At 51.7% G+C, this 14,918-nt stretch overlaps 1 protein-coding gene across 4 annotated transcripts in view; it reads right to left on the bottom strand.

Moving 5' to 3' along the window:
• The window catches only part of CNTFR (ciliary neurotrophic factor receptor), a 204,552-nt gene that overhangs the window by 45,101 nt on the left and 144,533 nt on the right, over positions 1-14,918 (bottom strand). For all 4 annotated transcript variants that reach the window (XM_027665417.1, XM_027665418.1, XM_027665419.1 and 1 more), the window contains one exon: positions 12,885-13,115. In XM_027665417.1, coding sequence (XP_027521218.1) covers positions 12,885-13,115 — 231 coding nt within the window. The remainder of the gene's footprint in view (positions 1-12,884; positions 13,116-14,918) is intronic.

Below are 14,918 nucleotides of genomic sequence, written 5' to 3'. Positions count from 1 at the left end.
AGTGTCAGCACCTTTGGACACGGCACCATGTGAAGGTGCATAGTGTCCCCTGAGTGAGGCATAGCTCTTCCTGCTCCTAGAGGGGTTAGACAGCTTCAGAAAGAGACAAACTAATCAGGTCTCACCCCAAAACAGTGTGCTGTACCACTGTACTCTCAGTGTCTGCCTTACACCCAGATGTATGGGCTGAGAGTGTCAGGGCTGGAGGCGGTATCACTGTCCCTGTGGCGCAACTGCTCCCTGAGCTGGCCAAGCACTTTGTGCCAGCTTGCCTGGGGAGGCAGCTCCTAATGGGGTGGCCTGGGAGACTCTCCCTGGCCATTAAGGAAGGTAAGTGCTTCTGGGCGTGCTGTGCCAAGCTCCTGTCTGCATACTAGAGGCAGAGGTTCATGCCGTTTGAAGGCACATTATCTCCATTCAGCTCCTCATCAAAAGCTCTCTGTCAATCCCTCCTTTGGAGGAGGCCTGCAGGAGCTTTCTCTCCTTTATGCTAATGCTTACTTGAGTATCTCCATCCTATCTCTCTTCTTCCTTAGCTTTCTCAGACCCGAGCCATCTCATCCCATCTTGGTAAATTTTGCTTTCTGCCTTCCCTATGCCTTGCAGACACCCCAGTGTCAAGCCACCATTTGGCCGCTATCCTAAGGAGGGACATGCAGCATCCTCCAAACACCCCACAGCATCCTGTGCTGCAGGTTTTACCTCACAGCCCTGCTCTGCACCAGCAAACACCCAAGTCACATAATCTGATGAAAGAAACAGCAACTGCGAAGCTAAATCTGCAAGACAGGGAAATGCACCTTCCTTAACTCACAGACTTGAAGGCCACGGGAGAAAATTAGTTCATCTCACCTGACCTCCTGGGTTGCACAGGCCATTATGTCCCTCCATTACCCCTCTGTTGAGCCCAATAACTCGTGTTTGACTGAATCATCTTTCAGCAAGGCAGCCACCCTTGCTCTGCAGATAACAAGCGACAGAGCAGCCGCCACGGCTTTTGGCAGTTTGTTCCGATGCTTAATCATTTTTTCTATTAAAAATATGAGCCTCATTTCTAATTCAAACGTGGTTGTGCTCAGCTTCCAGTTATTGGCTCTAGTTATGCCTTTGCTTGCTGGTTTAGTACCCAGCATCTTCCCTGCTTGGAGGTAATTACCAACGGGAGTCAGGGCATCTTTCCAGCTTTCCTTGAAGGCACTGAACAGATTATTTTAAGTCTTTTTCATTTTGGCAGTTCCACTGCTCTCTTCACATCCTTCTTTACTTTCCTGGTTTTCCAGGGTCCTTCTCAAATCACTTCTTAAATAACATCACAGGAACAATCTTCAAGGAGCTACTGTTGTCTTTGTTGTATGTATGCAGCATTTGGCAGAGCTAGCTCAGTCTTGGATCCGAGAGCCCTCTTTTTGTCCAGCCTGTCCCAGTGCAAACTCACAGTTTGGGGCATTTCCATCCTGGCACCCTCTTGCAAGAGGTATCTTCAGCACTCCCTGCAGTTTTGCTTTCTTCATCATACTTACACCCTGGAGGTGTGTGGCAGCAGAGACTTCACACCACCACCAGTCCCAGGCAGCTACTCTGCTCACCCCCAATGAGAATCATCCCCGAGGCTTGCTGGGAGTTGCTGGGAGACAGGGAAGTAAGAGAAAGAATGCTGCAAGGCGATGCCTGAAATGACTATGTCTCACAGCAGCTTTGTGAGCCTTTTAATGCCCATGAAAAAGCCCACCACTCTTTTCCACTTCTGAACAAAACCCTCAGCATCCTCTGTGGGCTGACGCAGCAGTCCTTGCACCACTATGGAAAAATCACATCCATGAACGTTGTCTCGGCAGCTAAAAACGCAAGTGGTGCTTCCCCTCCTGAGCCTTTGGAGGAGATGGGAGTGTTGCTGGTGTGTTTATGCTGCTCCAGCAAAGCCAGTGGTGTTTGCAAAAGCCAGGTGTCACCACCGACACTTTCAGCAAGGAACAGCCTGGTGCTCTTGCACAGAAAAACCCAGAAGCGTTTTCCCACCTGCTTTGCATTGATGTGAATAGCAAGGGTGGTCATGGTACCATGCTCTCTTCTCCATGCTTTCTTCTCCAGGAGTGGACAGTTCTGATTTTGGACCTTATCTAGCCACTTACATCCAATTTTTCATCCAATGTTTCAGGTCAACCAGAGACAGGGGAATTCTCCCTGTCTGTGAGATGTGTATGTGATACAGAAACACCTAGTCCTGTGGGATCTGAGTGTGCTGCTTCCCTGGGGTGGGCTGCAGTGGCCAGGACTCCTGGAATTGGGGGGTGCCCAACCCAACACACCCCATTTGGAAAGCCTGGTAGGGTGAGGATGGCACTGAATCATTAATCTAGTTTTTAAGCGCAGTTGTGTGGCTTTGGAAAATTGTTCCCCAGTCTGTGCCTTAATTTCCACTTCTGCCTTTTTAGACTCTAACTCCCCTGCTTTCCCCTGCTGGGGCTCTTCTCCCTGGCAGGGAGGGGAATGGGAGGTGGCAGAGGCTGCCCTATATCACCAGTGCAGCATGGGAGTCCATGTTCCTGGTTTTCAGTGAAGGCAAGAGAGGAAGAGGAGGAAGAAGCTGGTGAGGCCAAAGAGCCTTTTCAGAGGGCAGCTGCACCTGGCTGGTGACTCAAGTAAGTCAGGTACAGAGGGAAAGGGTAGTGGCTTGGGTCCAAATGCAAAGAAGTAGAGACGAACTCAGCACTGGAGGGATGAGCATTAGGAAATCAATTAGGAGCCAGAAATGCGCCCACAACAGCCAGAGGTGCTCCACGCCAGCATCCCGTCTTTGCACAGGCACATTCAAATCCACTGCACCCTTTCAAGCAACAGATCTACCTATCATGCTATGCCACAACACTGCTGTGCATACAGGGATGCTGCAGCACGCAGGTGGTGATGCACAGGTATGCACAGGCAGGTCGTTGTGCCCCAGAACACCACCTCTTCAGAGACACCAGCACAGGCATTTCTTTGGCCAGCACCCTCCACTCTGCGCTCAGAGAGATGCCTATGCAGCACTGGATGCTTTGGCCTCTCACCTCATTGTAGGGATGCTTTTGGGAGCGCATACTGTCTTGGGCACTTCTGTGGGAGAAGTGCTCTGTGGGCCACACCATCAGCATGTACCCCACCATGAGAGGAAAGGATTCAGCAAGGTGATTATTCCCCAAAAAAATGAATGTTACTATGTCAACTGCAAAGACAACAAGAAATGACAAATCCCAGCTCGTTCATCATACACACAACATATTTTACAGCTCCAGCCTGCCAGGAGCAGGCATTGGCTCAGACCAACACAGGTTCCACAGCATCCAGTAAGCAACCAAAAGGCAGAGGGCTCCTTGCAGCCCTCTGCTTTCTTCCCTGACCAAGAGGATAGGATGCACCCATGACATGTGACAAGCCACAGTGTGCAAAGCTGCACCTTAAGGAACATGCAGAGTTGGGGTGTGCTGTGCTCAACATAAAGCCACTCACACTGTTAAACTGTGGAGAGGAAAAACATTCAGGGTTGGGAATGCTCAGAACAAGATAGCCCCACGTGAGCAAAAATAGAGCACCGAGGTCTGAGCTACAACTCCTAACCTCCTCAAGGTTTCCTGGAATGGACCCACTGAGTGATCTCCTGGCCTCCAGAGGCAGATAGCAGCATCCAGCTCCTCTTCCTACATGTCCAAGCTCAGCCACACAGGAAATCAAGCTTCCTCTGTGAACCTGACTCGGATCCAGCCCTGGCTTTATAGTTGCTCTGTCCTCAACTTCTCTCAGTTGGAGTAAAATGCAGCACTGGGGAGCCACTGCTGGTCCCTGCTGCCATGAGCTTCTGCACATGCATTGCTGGGCTCTGCTCAATGTCCCCATAGCAAGACTAAATTTCCCCATGCTGCTTGGAACATCAGGTGGTCATTGCTCACTTGCTCTCAGCAAACACCCTGCACCCTTCTCACTCCCCTGCATCACCAGCAGCCAGGCTGCCCAGTCTGGTACCCTGTGAGCTGCTGGAGAGAGGGACACTCAGTTTATTGTTAGTCGTGTTCAGCAGGCTGTGTATAGCTCCTGTTGGTGCAGAGAAAACAAGCAGCCGTCACCCTGGGGATGGTATCATAAACCATTTTAATAAGGCATTTTGCTCCCCCCCTCCCCATCATCCCAACTCATGCAAATGCTGCCTTGTTTAGTTGGCAGCAAACAATAAAGAACCCCAGGGAGCACAGGAGGGGGAGAAAAGGGACATCTGTTTAGAGCATTTCTACTGCATGGCTCTCCCAGGCTATTTCTATCTCTTCTTGTCAAAATTTATCAACTGCATAATTGTTTAAACAGCATTAAAGTGCTTGGAGCAAGAGCAACTGGAAATTGTCCTGTAGTTGCCTCTGGTACTGATGCTGACAGCTCAGGAAGGGACTGGGGAGAGAAGGGATCCATCGGGCATGGGAACCCTCTGACTCCTTTTCCGGGGGTGAAGACACCACCCTGTCTTGCTAACAGGAAGAAAATAATCTCACTTTATTGCAGTGTCCTTCCCTGCTTTCCAGATCCAAAATTCTGATCCCTGTCCTCTGCTCCCTGTTTTGACCCGCTGTTAGCACACTTAGTCTGCTAAATTATTTACAGCAGACTCGCTTGGGAAACCACAACTAATGACAGTGTCTTTCACACCGAAGTACCCTGGATCTTGCCTGACCCTGATGAACCCTTGGCTGGCACCTCACTGCGTGCCCAGGCTCTGCTGTGGTTCCCAGCCACCACCAGAAGTTTCAGAGAGACAAGGAAAAGCACTGGGAACTTGGAAAAGATGAGGATTTGTTGCTGCCTGCCATCTCTTCTCCTTTCAGGCAGGAGGGATGTCGCCACACAGGATCCCCACTGTGGCGTCCTCCCATCCCTGGTGACACTACCTGGCCTGGGTGCCTGCAAATATAGGCACATGTGGCTGGTGACAAGAGCTACACTCCGTGCTGGTGACACCAGTGGGATTTCTTATTTCAGCACTGTCTGGGAAGCAAACAGTGATGTTCTTTAAGTACCACAGCTGTACTGAGCTGTGGGTGAAGAAGAGAGAGCAGCATGTGGAGCATCAGCCACTTTGCTCCCTGCCCCATTGCTGCAGTGACAGGAGGTGGCCACATCCTGGCCGGTCCCTCCCCTCCCAGCACCCTGGAATCTGAGGACACATGGCTGGTGGGTGGCAGGAAGTTTGCGCCAAATATTTTGACAAGAGGCACTTAGGAGCAGCTCAGATAAAATCCTTCCTGGCACAGAGGCCAATGCAAACAGAGCACCAGTGTGTGTACCCTCCGCTCACCCCAGCAGTCAGGGTCCCAGCCTGTGACCACCGTCTCTCAGCCAAGGAGGCTTTGTCTTCTCAGTCCTAGGCATCCCTAATTCCTGGCACTGCAAAGCAAGGGTTGTGGGAAGATGTTTAGACTGGACTTGGGCTTCTTTAATTACAGAGCTGTTTTTGTCATGTTAAGCAGGATAAACAAATCTCAGGAGAGCAGAAGGAGGCTGTGCTGCCATCCACCCAGGACATAGGATGCTGGTGTTGCATGAAGCCTTCTGTATTTGGTGTTTGTGCTAGGCAAGAACAGGGAGGGTTTCCCAGGAAGCTGCCAAGCTCCAAAGCCTTTTTTCCTTTTCTCCTCCAGCCCAGCAGCTGGAGCTAGGCTCCCCATCCCATGAGCTTATTTCCAGCCCAGCTGCAGGAGAGAGGATGCACAGAGAGCCTGTGGGCTCACTTCACGTGTAGGTCCAAAGCTCAGGATCACTAAGAGGGCTCTTGCATTTTGAGTAGCCTGTCTCTGCCACACACTCCATTCCTGTGTCTGGCTGGTTACCGGCAACTCTGGAACTCTGCCACTTGAGGAGGGTGGCAAGGGGGGGATGACCACCTTCTCCCCTTCACAGTGTTCTCGGGCCATGAGATGCTCCTGCCGTGACTCAGGTGGAGCTGTGAGCTCTCCATAGCACCCAACATGGAACGAGTTCATCAGTCAGTGGGGTCAAGCATGGGGCCATGTTCCTTAAGGTACTGATGGGGACCTGCCACGGGACGTGGGATACTGCATGCACTGGCTACCTCCTGGGCATGCTCTTCCCTCAGGCAGTGGCTCCACAGGCCACAGCACTGGCAAGGCCAGGGCAGAGTAGCCAGCACTGTGGTCTCATGCCTCTGTGGCCTCTAACAAACGCCACGTGACACTCCCCTGGCCTCACCACCGTGCTCCTCGCTGCCCCCAGCTCCTCCGTGGGAAGGGGGGGAGCCACGAGGAAGGGAGAGGGGACATTTTTATTGTTTCTGACACCGGCTGCCCCAGATTATCATGTTTTATGCAGCGAGCCAAAGAAGCATCACTCTGCTATGCTGCAGCTGGGCTGGCTGCCCAGCCCAGCCAGGGGAAGGGCGAGAGGAACGCAGTGGGGCGCGGGTGCGTGCGTGCGTGGGTGCAAGCGGACGGGTGTGTGCACACGCGGGCCACGGGGCACGGATTCATTCAGCCCTCCCCGCTGCGGCACACAGCGTGCATCCCGCTGGACGGGGCAGGAAGGTCGCCTGCTGCCTGCAAACATGTTTGTTTTTCTAGTCCGGCTCCTAATTCGATTAGGACTAATTGCATTTGGGAGCGTGGTGGGTTTTTTTGGGTGGTTGTTTTTTTTTTTTTTTGGCCTTCTCCTTAGAAAACTGGGATTGTGATTTGCATACTGTTACCCAGTATGCCTTTCCAACTCCTGGCTGGGCCAAGACCTGAAATCTAGTCACTGGCAGCACAGTCCCTCCATTGAATTTTACCAGCCACAAAAACACAGCACAGCATGGGAAGGCAGTGATTGGAAAGCCTGTGTGCCTCGTGAAATAAAGCTGAATTTTGATGAACGAACCACTCCTGCAAGCTGGTTGACCTCGTCTGTCACACTTTCTTTCTGTGACTCTCATGAACTGGGGGTGATGCCTGACTGTGAATCACCCCAGGACCACTGCACCTACTCAGCCTCCAGTAGGCACATGGGGAAAAGTAAACCCATCCGTAGCAATAAACCCAACAGCTTTGGGGTGTACCTCCTGATGCTGGAATACCAATAGTCATTTAAACTTATTAGCTCCGTTCTTGCCATAGGTTTGGTCCACATTAATGTAGTCCTGCCCCAAGCACTGCCTGGGCACAGCCTTGGGGCTGACCTTGAGTGGGCCTATCCCCAAGGGGCAGGAGCACATTTGGAGGGTGAGAGGGATGAATCAAAGGGGCGGGTGCTGCTCCCTGCCAGCTGGCCCTGGTGCCAGGGAACGGTTGCAGTCGTGTTTAACTTGTTGCTCTCAAAATAGCCTCAGTTTACATCGCCACAGGAAGGGATTGGATAAGGTCATAAGGGAAAAATCCATCAGAAGGACTTTTTTAAAAGAAAAGCCAAAAACCAAGCTCTGTGTCACAGATCGCTGGACACAAGCGAGGAAATATCTGCACACGCTGACCCCAAGCCCAGGCCTTCTCCGTCAGCGTCTGTGCGAGTGGCAGGAGTGCTGGCCTGACCAGAGGCACCCTGCTCCGAGGCAGGGTACCCTCACCACTGGTTGCCAGGGCCAGCCAAACCTCTGCTCTCCCAAGATGCCATGTTGACAGTGCCCTTCTGCAATTTTTCCCACCAAATCAACGCATGGAAGCAGGTGAGCATACATCAGTCTCCGGCACTGCCTTTCTCCACTGTTTAGCTGGTGCCCATCATGAGATGCTCACGTCTGCCCTGGTGCTGCATTCCACTCCTGGGATGCAGAGGTGCATGTTATACATGGAGATGTCACTATGTTCTTTTTTTTCTTCTTTATTGCAATAAGTGAAAAAGAAAAACTGGTTTAAAAACAACAGCAACAAAAAATAGATGCAAACTTGCAGTACAATCCTCCGGTTGCAGCTGGAGCCCAGCTGGGAGGAAAAAGTCTTCTAAGACAGAGAAAAGGGAGGCTCTGATTATTTATTAGTGGCCAATGCTTGATTGCTTGCTAATCAGTCCAGAGAGCACACTCGGGTTCTCCTGGCCTCCCCACTCACATGTGGTTCCTGTTGGTTTGTCCCTTCCTCCCTCCTTCTCTCTGGTTTTGCTTTGTTTGTTTTTCTGATAATTCGGTTGTTTTTTCCATGTCATTTTCCGTCAAACCGCATGTTTTTTCCCCTTTCTCTCGCCAGGCGCTGCAGTGACAGACACGGAGGAAAGCAGGCCAGTTTGGGACTGCTTGTCCTCTGCCAGTCCCTTTCCTAGTCCCTTTCCCACCATTCATTGCCTAGGAGGCAGTGATGCCCATGGGACAGGGCTGGGGCTGGCACCAGGCTACAAGACCCCCACAGCACCCCTGTGACACAGTAGGTGATTCCACTGCCTGCATCCCGACCTGTGCATCTTCTGCTGGAGGAGATTCTGCTGTATTTCCTCTCCCACACAGACTTTATCCCTGCCTGCACTCCAAACCACCGGGCAGCACCTTGCTAGGCAGTGGGCAGAGTGATGAGTGGCAGGGCTTGGGCATCCCCTAAGCTGGGCAGAAGGACAAACGGACAGAGCTGCTGTGTTGGGATGGAGATAAGCAGATTAAAACAGGACGAAAGAATGGGAGTGGAAGGAGGGTGCCTGCCCTGGCTGCCTCCCTCCCTCCCTTCTTTCACACAAGGCCTCCCCACTCCCATGTGCGCTCTCCGGCTTCTGGCAGCCTTTCCACCGCGCGTTTCCACTCCTCTCTGGCCCATTAGCAGTATTTTTATAACATTCTGTAACGCACGGAGCCGTGTGCCAAACCTCAAGAGTGCATTATTTCCCAACGTCTTTGTTATATCCACCCCCGGGCCCTCCGGCTGCGCGTTTCCAAATGCAGAGCTGTGGCTTGTGGGGGCAGCCAGGAGCCCGGCACCACACTCCTGGTACCCAGAGCCTTCCCCTCCCTCCTGCCTGCTCCTGGTGCTCAGCCCCAGGCTCAGGCCAGAGACGCAGGCCGGGTGTGCAAAAAGACCTGGACCCATCTCCTGCTTCAGGCCATACTTGGGCATCTGCTGCTCTCCAGGCTGCAGGGCAGGTGATCACTGAAGATAAACACAGAGCATCCTGGTTGCTCTCCTGTGCTTTACCTCCTGCTTGGCTGCTTGAAAAATGGGGCAGACCAAGAAATCACTGCTCCAAGTGCCCTGGAGTAGTGCCAGCTTCCCCCAGGCCAATTTACGCTAGGGTTGATTCATACCCTGTAGATGGGTGATTTGGGACCCTTAGGGATAAGCAGGCCTGCGGGCATTTCCTTCTTATCATACCTGGATGCACACTGTCCCACTGGATGAGCAACAGTGTCCCTATTTCTGCAGGGAATAAAACAGCCCAGCTACCTCCAGCCTCTGCAGGGTGCTGGTGGGCTCTTGGCCACATCCTCCATGATGTGGACCTGGGTGTCAAACCCCACCCCAAGGACCAAAAGAACTACCTGTGTCCTCCCTCCCTGCCTGATGAAGCCCATTGATGAGACATCTTAACACTTGTGATTGCACCATTACGTAGCATCCTGGCCCCTCCAGCAAAAAATCCCCACCCCAGATATCCTTGGGTACCCCCACAGCCACTGACACATCCCATGGGAGACCCCTGCTCCCTGTGGGCCAGGGCCATTATGGATAACACCACTGAGAGTGGTCCAAACGCTGATGCCGAAGCTTCACCATGTCTCCCAGCAGCTCTCCTTTTCAGCACAGTCTGATCCCCCTTAGCTATTTCCTAAGCTGTGTTCCAATTCTCATACTAATCCACATTTTCTCTGGTTTAACTCATAATTTCCCATGTGGCATCATAGCAAATACTTCACTGAAGTCAAGACAGATTACATCGACCGCATTTCTGGGCTTAGAAAATTGTTTCCCTTATCAAAGAGAGTTATCAGGTTAATTTGGTGTGATATATCCCTGGCAAGCCCCTCTTGTATTTTTCTCCCATTTTCCATTTGTCTCCGTGTTTTTAATTGCTCCCTGTTCCAAGCGTGCCCCACAGCCCCACTGTGCTGTGGGGTCAGGCTGTCTGATCAGGACTTTTCCTTCTCTCAAGCACAGGAGACACACTGCCTCTCCCCACAGCCCTGGGTACCACCACTGACCTCTCAGCTGCTAATGAGCCTTGCTAATGAACAGATGTCCTCACATGGGGGATGAGGTGTTCCCCAAGCTTTCAATGCATTGTCTTCTTTGAAGGTGCCTCCATGACAGAGGATCATCTCCAGGTTTTATCCTCCCTTCTCTCCCTTAGCTTACGATGCCCGCGCTCTCAGCATCGCCACTCAGACCCAGCAGGGTTCATTTGGTATCGGGCTCTGCCAAGCTTACTTTTAATCTCCCCTGAAACCTGTCTGCAGAGCCAGCTCTGCTCTTCTCTCCTCATTTGCTCTGTATTTATGTGGCTAACTCCCCTTTTCATTTCCTCTGCAAGGTCTCACTCAGCTTGACTCCTGGCAGGTCTCCCTTTTTCCCTGTGCTCGCTGACCCCCATGACAGAGCTTGCTTTGCTAATTGACACCCTTTCCCGGTCCTCGACCCTTCTCCGCTCCCTCCCCACATCCTTCCTGTGGTGTTGTATGCTCAGGAGCACTCCTGGCTTGCCTGTGGGGCACGCTTCAGGTACCGTCGTTTATTTAATGAGATCTCCAGCACTCTCCACTCACAGCCTCCAGTCCCTCTCTCCCAACTGCAGTCAACTTTCTTGTTGCCCCAGTAAAAGAGAAAAATGCAGGCATAGGCCTGTTTTCATTTAATTTCCCATGCAATTGAAATGAAACAAGTCTAAGATCCCTCAAATCCCAGGTTTGGGCTCCCAATGCACTCAGCTACAGCAGCGATGCTACCACAGGGCCATGCTACAAATGTCCCATGAGTCACCCATCTCCACCTCCACACCCAAGCCCGTCTCCATCTCCATCCCCTCCTGGGATGCTCCCAAACCCACTCCTTTGCATGAAGCCACACCCACACACCTCCAGGGAATCAATTATGCCCAGCAGAGCCAGGAAACTTGGGGTGGGGAGGGGGATGCAGGCAGGGGCTGGGGGTGGCAGCGCTGGGAAAAGAAACCTCACAGAGAACATTAAATTAAAATCCAGGCAATTAAATTAATTACTTCTAAAAGCGTCTCACCTGATTAGTTCCTTGCACAGTTAATTGTGTTAACAACACCAGACATTCGCTTATTTATTTGTCACCCTATCCCCTGGGGCTGGTGGGCCCTTCCAGTGTCCAACTGGTCTCCTCAGCTGCCCAGCGCTTAGGGGGGCTGTAAGTCTCCAGCAAATGGGAACACACAGTAATAGGAAACAGCAGGATTTGGGCTCTAATGTTGAGCAATTCCCACGGGTCCCTGAGCGGATTGACAGGGATTACTATTAGCGAGGTGCTTAGCAGATGGAGGAGCCATTGCAGAGTCACAGCGATGCCACAGCTGCAGAGGAGGTGGTTGGAGGCTGCAGTCCCCTCCCCACTACCTTCGTTTCCTGCAGACCTGGGCTGCAGCCCCTCGTGCACTGTCACAGCCTGGGACCTTTCCCTAGATGGGACAAGCACATGCCCAAGCAGAGGAGCTGCAAAACCTCTTTGTGCTGCTGCCCACACTGCACCCAGCTCCTGCCTGTTCTGCCTCTGAACTACTCGTGAACACTCCTCATCCCAATAGAGCAGTTAAGAGGCCCCCAACTCATTTGCTAGGCAGTGGCCTTTTTGTCTGCCATGCTCCCAGCCTCCACACCTGCTCGCTGGTGTGAGCCCTGCCCTCTGCTGACTGCTTCCCCTTGTCTGCTTCTCACATCGCTTTTCAGCTTCTTCAGCACTCCTACTCCTTGGCCTATGTGCCAGGATCCCCCTCAGATGACGCTAAACCATGAGTCGGGCACCATAAGCATCTCCAAAATCTCTTCAATAGGTGCAGTGAACCCCTCCTGCCTGATTTTCAAGGCTTACGCAGACCCTCCTGTGACCCTCTGCCCCTGTTCCGTGGTCTAGAACGGAAACACCACCCTGGCTCTGATGCAAGGTGCAGAAGGTGAGACAAGGAGTAGAGAAAGGCTCTGCTGTGTCTTCCAAACCTGGAAACATACAACCACCTACATGATGCATCCCTAGATGGCAGAGCTTCCAGCTGGTGCCTCGCAGTATCCTCCGCAGCAATCATCCCAGAGCCGGCTACACTGGCTGGTGCTCCCAGACACCCACAGCTGCCAGTTGTAGACGCTGTACTGTGAAACACACAGCTGCTATCAGATTTACAAACACAGCAGCCCCTAAAACACACAGCTGCTATCAGCTCTCAGCATCATGTGAAATACGGCACAACTCTTATCTCTCCGCCTCCACCCCCCCACCGAGACCTGTGAATCCGTGAATCTTGTCCTTAAGATATGCAAAATGCTGGGGAATGTGGAGCTGTCCTCCAACATACTGCGCACCCAGGACCCTGCAAATACACAGGGATCACCAGCATCTTTTGGCTGCTCCTCTGAAACAATCATGTTGCAGTAACCCCAGCCACGCCTTCTCCTTCCTGACTGCAATCCTCTCTGACAGCTCAGCCCCAACTCTTTCCACCTGTGGAGATGGTTGCTGTGGCCCATGGCTGGATGCAGAAGCTACATCCCTTCCCAAATTATTCCCAAGGCATCATTTAACCTACTGGCTTTGATGAAAAGTTTGAGGTGGAGGGATTGATTCCAGCCAGAATCAGTCTGCCATAGGGAGCTCATATGGTGGTGTGCAGCTGACGACTGACTGTACGTATGGAAAGTAGAGGGGTTGGCATGGCAGGAGGGGGCTATGAGGAGTCAATATGGGAGCAGAGACTGTGGCTCTGTCCCTCTCAATGTGACATGCTGGGGTACTCACTTCCCACTTTCAGGGTGGTCTGGTATTTGAGGTGCCAGGCAGAGCCCTCGTAGCAGGAGTACTGGCCGCTCTGCGACAGGTCAACGTTCTTCAGGATCAGGTAGGACCCGTTCAGGTGGGACTCGTCGATGTCGGTGCCATTTACTGTCCAGGTCACAGCGGCATCCCAGTCCACGGAGCCACACTTCATGGTCACGTCTGCACCTACCCGCTCGAATTGGGTGTGGCTGTCTGTGGGGAGAAAGGGGAGAAAAACGGGTGAGCTCAGAGCCTGTGGTCATGGCTGCCTTGGAAAGGGGTTCTTACCATCCCATCTGGGAAGTAAGACAAGGACTGGGGCATGGACTGACACTGTGTAGGTGGCCATGGAAGCCTGAGTTCTCCTCCTGGACCTAGTAATTATTTATTTTAACCTTAGACTAGATTGACAAATACCAGGGGATCAGTATCCATGGACCACCTCCACCTGCAGGATGGTGTCCTCTGACCTTTATCATGGAGGAGACACATTGGAGCTGTATGGCTCCTCAGGTAAACATCCCACAGCATGGCCAGAGACACACACCAGCAAGGCATTGCCATTCCTATATCTACATCACTTGTTAGAGGACACAAACCAAATACATGCATCGGAACTCTCAGCAGAGAGATGACAGAGCCCCAGGACTTGTCACCAGCAAACTCCACATATTTCCTAGCAGAGATGGGAAGCAGGTACCTCTCCTTGCAATTCTATATCCAGGAAACTGGGAAGGAGGACTGCAACCCAACTGTGCCATGCTTTGGAAAGGGGCAGCTGCTTAGTGCATTCAGTGCTGTTTGTCTCCCTGTCTGGGTTTTCTACTCTCTCCACAATAACATGATGCCTTGCTGAGCTGTTTGATGTAGCATCTCACGAGTGGGGCATCACAGCTCATTGGGCACCAGCTGCCTAATTGAATTTTCTCAGGTTTCTGGACAGAAGCTGGAGCTGACATTCATTAATGATCCTTAGCAATTGAATATTTCCCATGTTGTTACACTTGGCTGTGCTGAGCTGCATGTGGCAAGGATAAAACCACGTGTGTGTGTGTGCATGACACGGGGTGAAGCAGGACAGGCAGATGAGTGGGAGATAAGGTTCCTTCAAGGCTTCATCAAGCCTTCGTGCAGAGACAAGGGTGGCTGAATTCTCAAAATACTCTCGGGCTTCAAAAACACATTTGACAAGGTGCCTTCCAAGGAAACTAAGCAGCCCTGACACATGGGAAAGTCCTTGCAGGGATTTATAGCAGCTAAAGGTCACAAGACCAAAGGTGAGAGCAGGCTGTCAAATACAGCAGTAGGAGACATCACCTGGTGAAGTTTGACAGAGATCAGAGCTGGATCAGATCTGCCCAACACCCTCATAACTCACAGGTAAAAGGGGGTCAAGGCAGTGAGAGAAGACAGTGTGTTGCTGAGGCTGTCAGGGAAGCCCAATCACAGCTGGGTCCCAAAGTGCTGCAGAAAGACATCATGGTACAGACCCACCAGGCAGTTACCCTGTGTCGATACATGCACAGTGGGATCCACACCGAGAAAATGAAGCCTTGCTTCCCCTACACACTTACAGTTCTAAATGTGCCACAGCCTTCACGGAAACATACCTTGGAGTCATCACACTCACTTCCCTGAAAACATCAGCTCACTGGTGACCAAGACTCCAAACCCAAAATAGAAAACACTGTAACATAAAAGCCATGAACAAACCTGTCCCCATGCTGTTAGGAGTACAGCAACACTGAAAATAGAGCAGAAGAAGGAAATAGGAATAGCAAAGGCTGGAAACAGATCCTACATAAGGATGGTTTAGTAGACTCAAACCCTTTATTCATAAAAGGAGACAACCAAGCAGGGATGTGACAGACATCTTAGCAATGATGGGTGACACGAGAGGACAAATAGAGAAGGACTGATTGCTCTTTCTCCTAATAAAATAAGGGGCAGCAAAACAAGCAAAAGGAAGTGGGTATTTTTGCATGAAGTGTGATTAAATTATAGAAATCCATGTCC

Source organism: Corapipo altera, unplaced genomic scaffold, assembly GCF_003945725.1.
Source record: "Corapipo altera isolate COAL_440 unplaced genomic scaffold, ASM394572v1 61045, whole genome shotgun sequence".
NCBI classification, from domain to species: Eukaryota; Metazoa; Chordata; class Aves; order Passeriformes; family Pipridae; genus Corapipo; species Corapipo altera.
The sequence above is the reverse complement of the archived record's forward strand: the minus strand, read 5'-3'. Positions and strand labels throughout refer to the sequence as shown.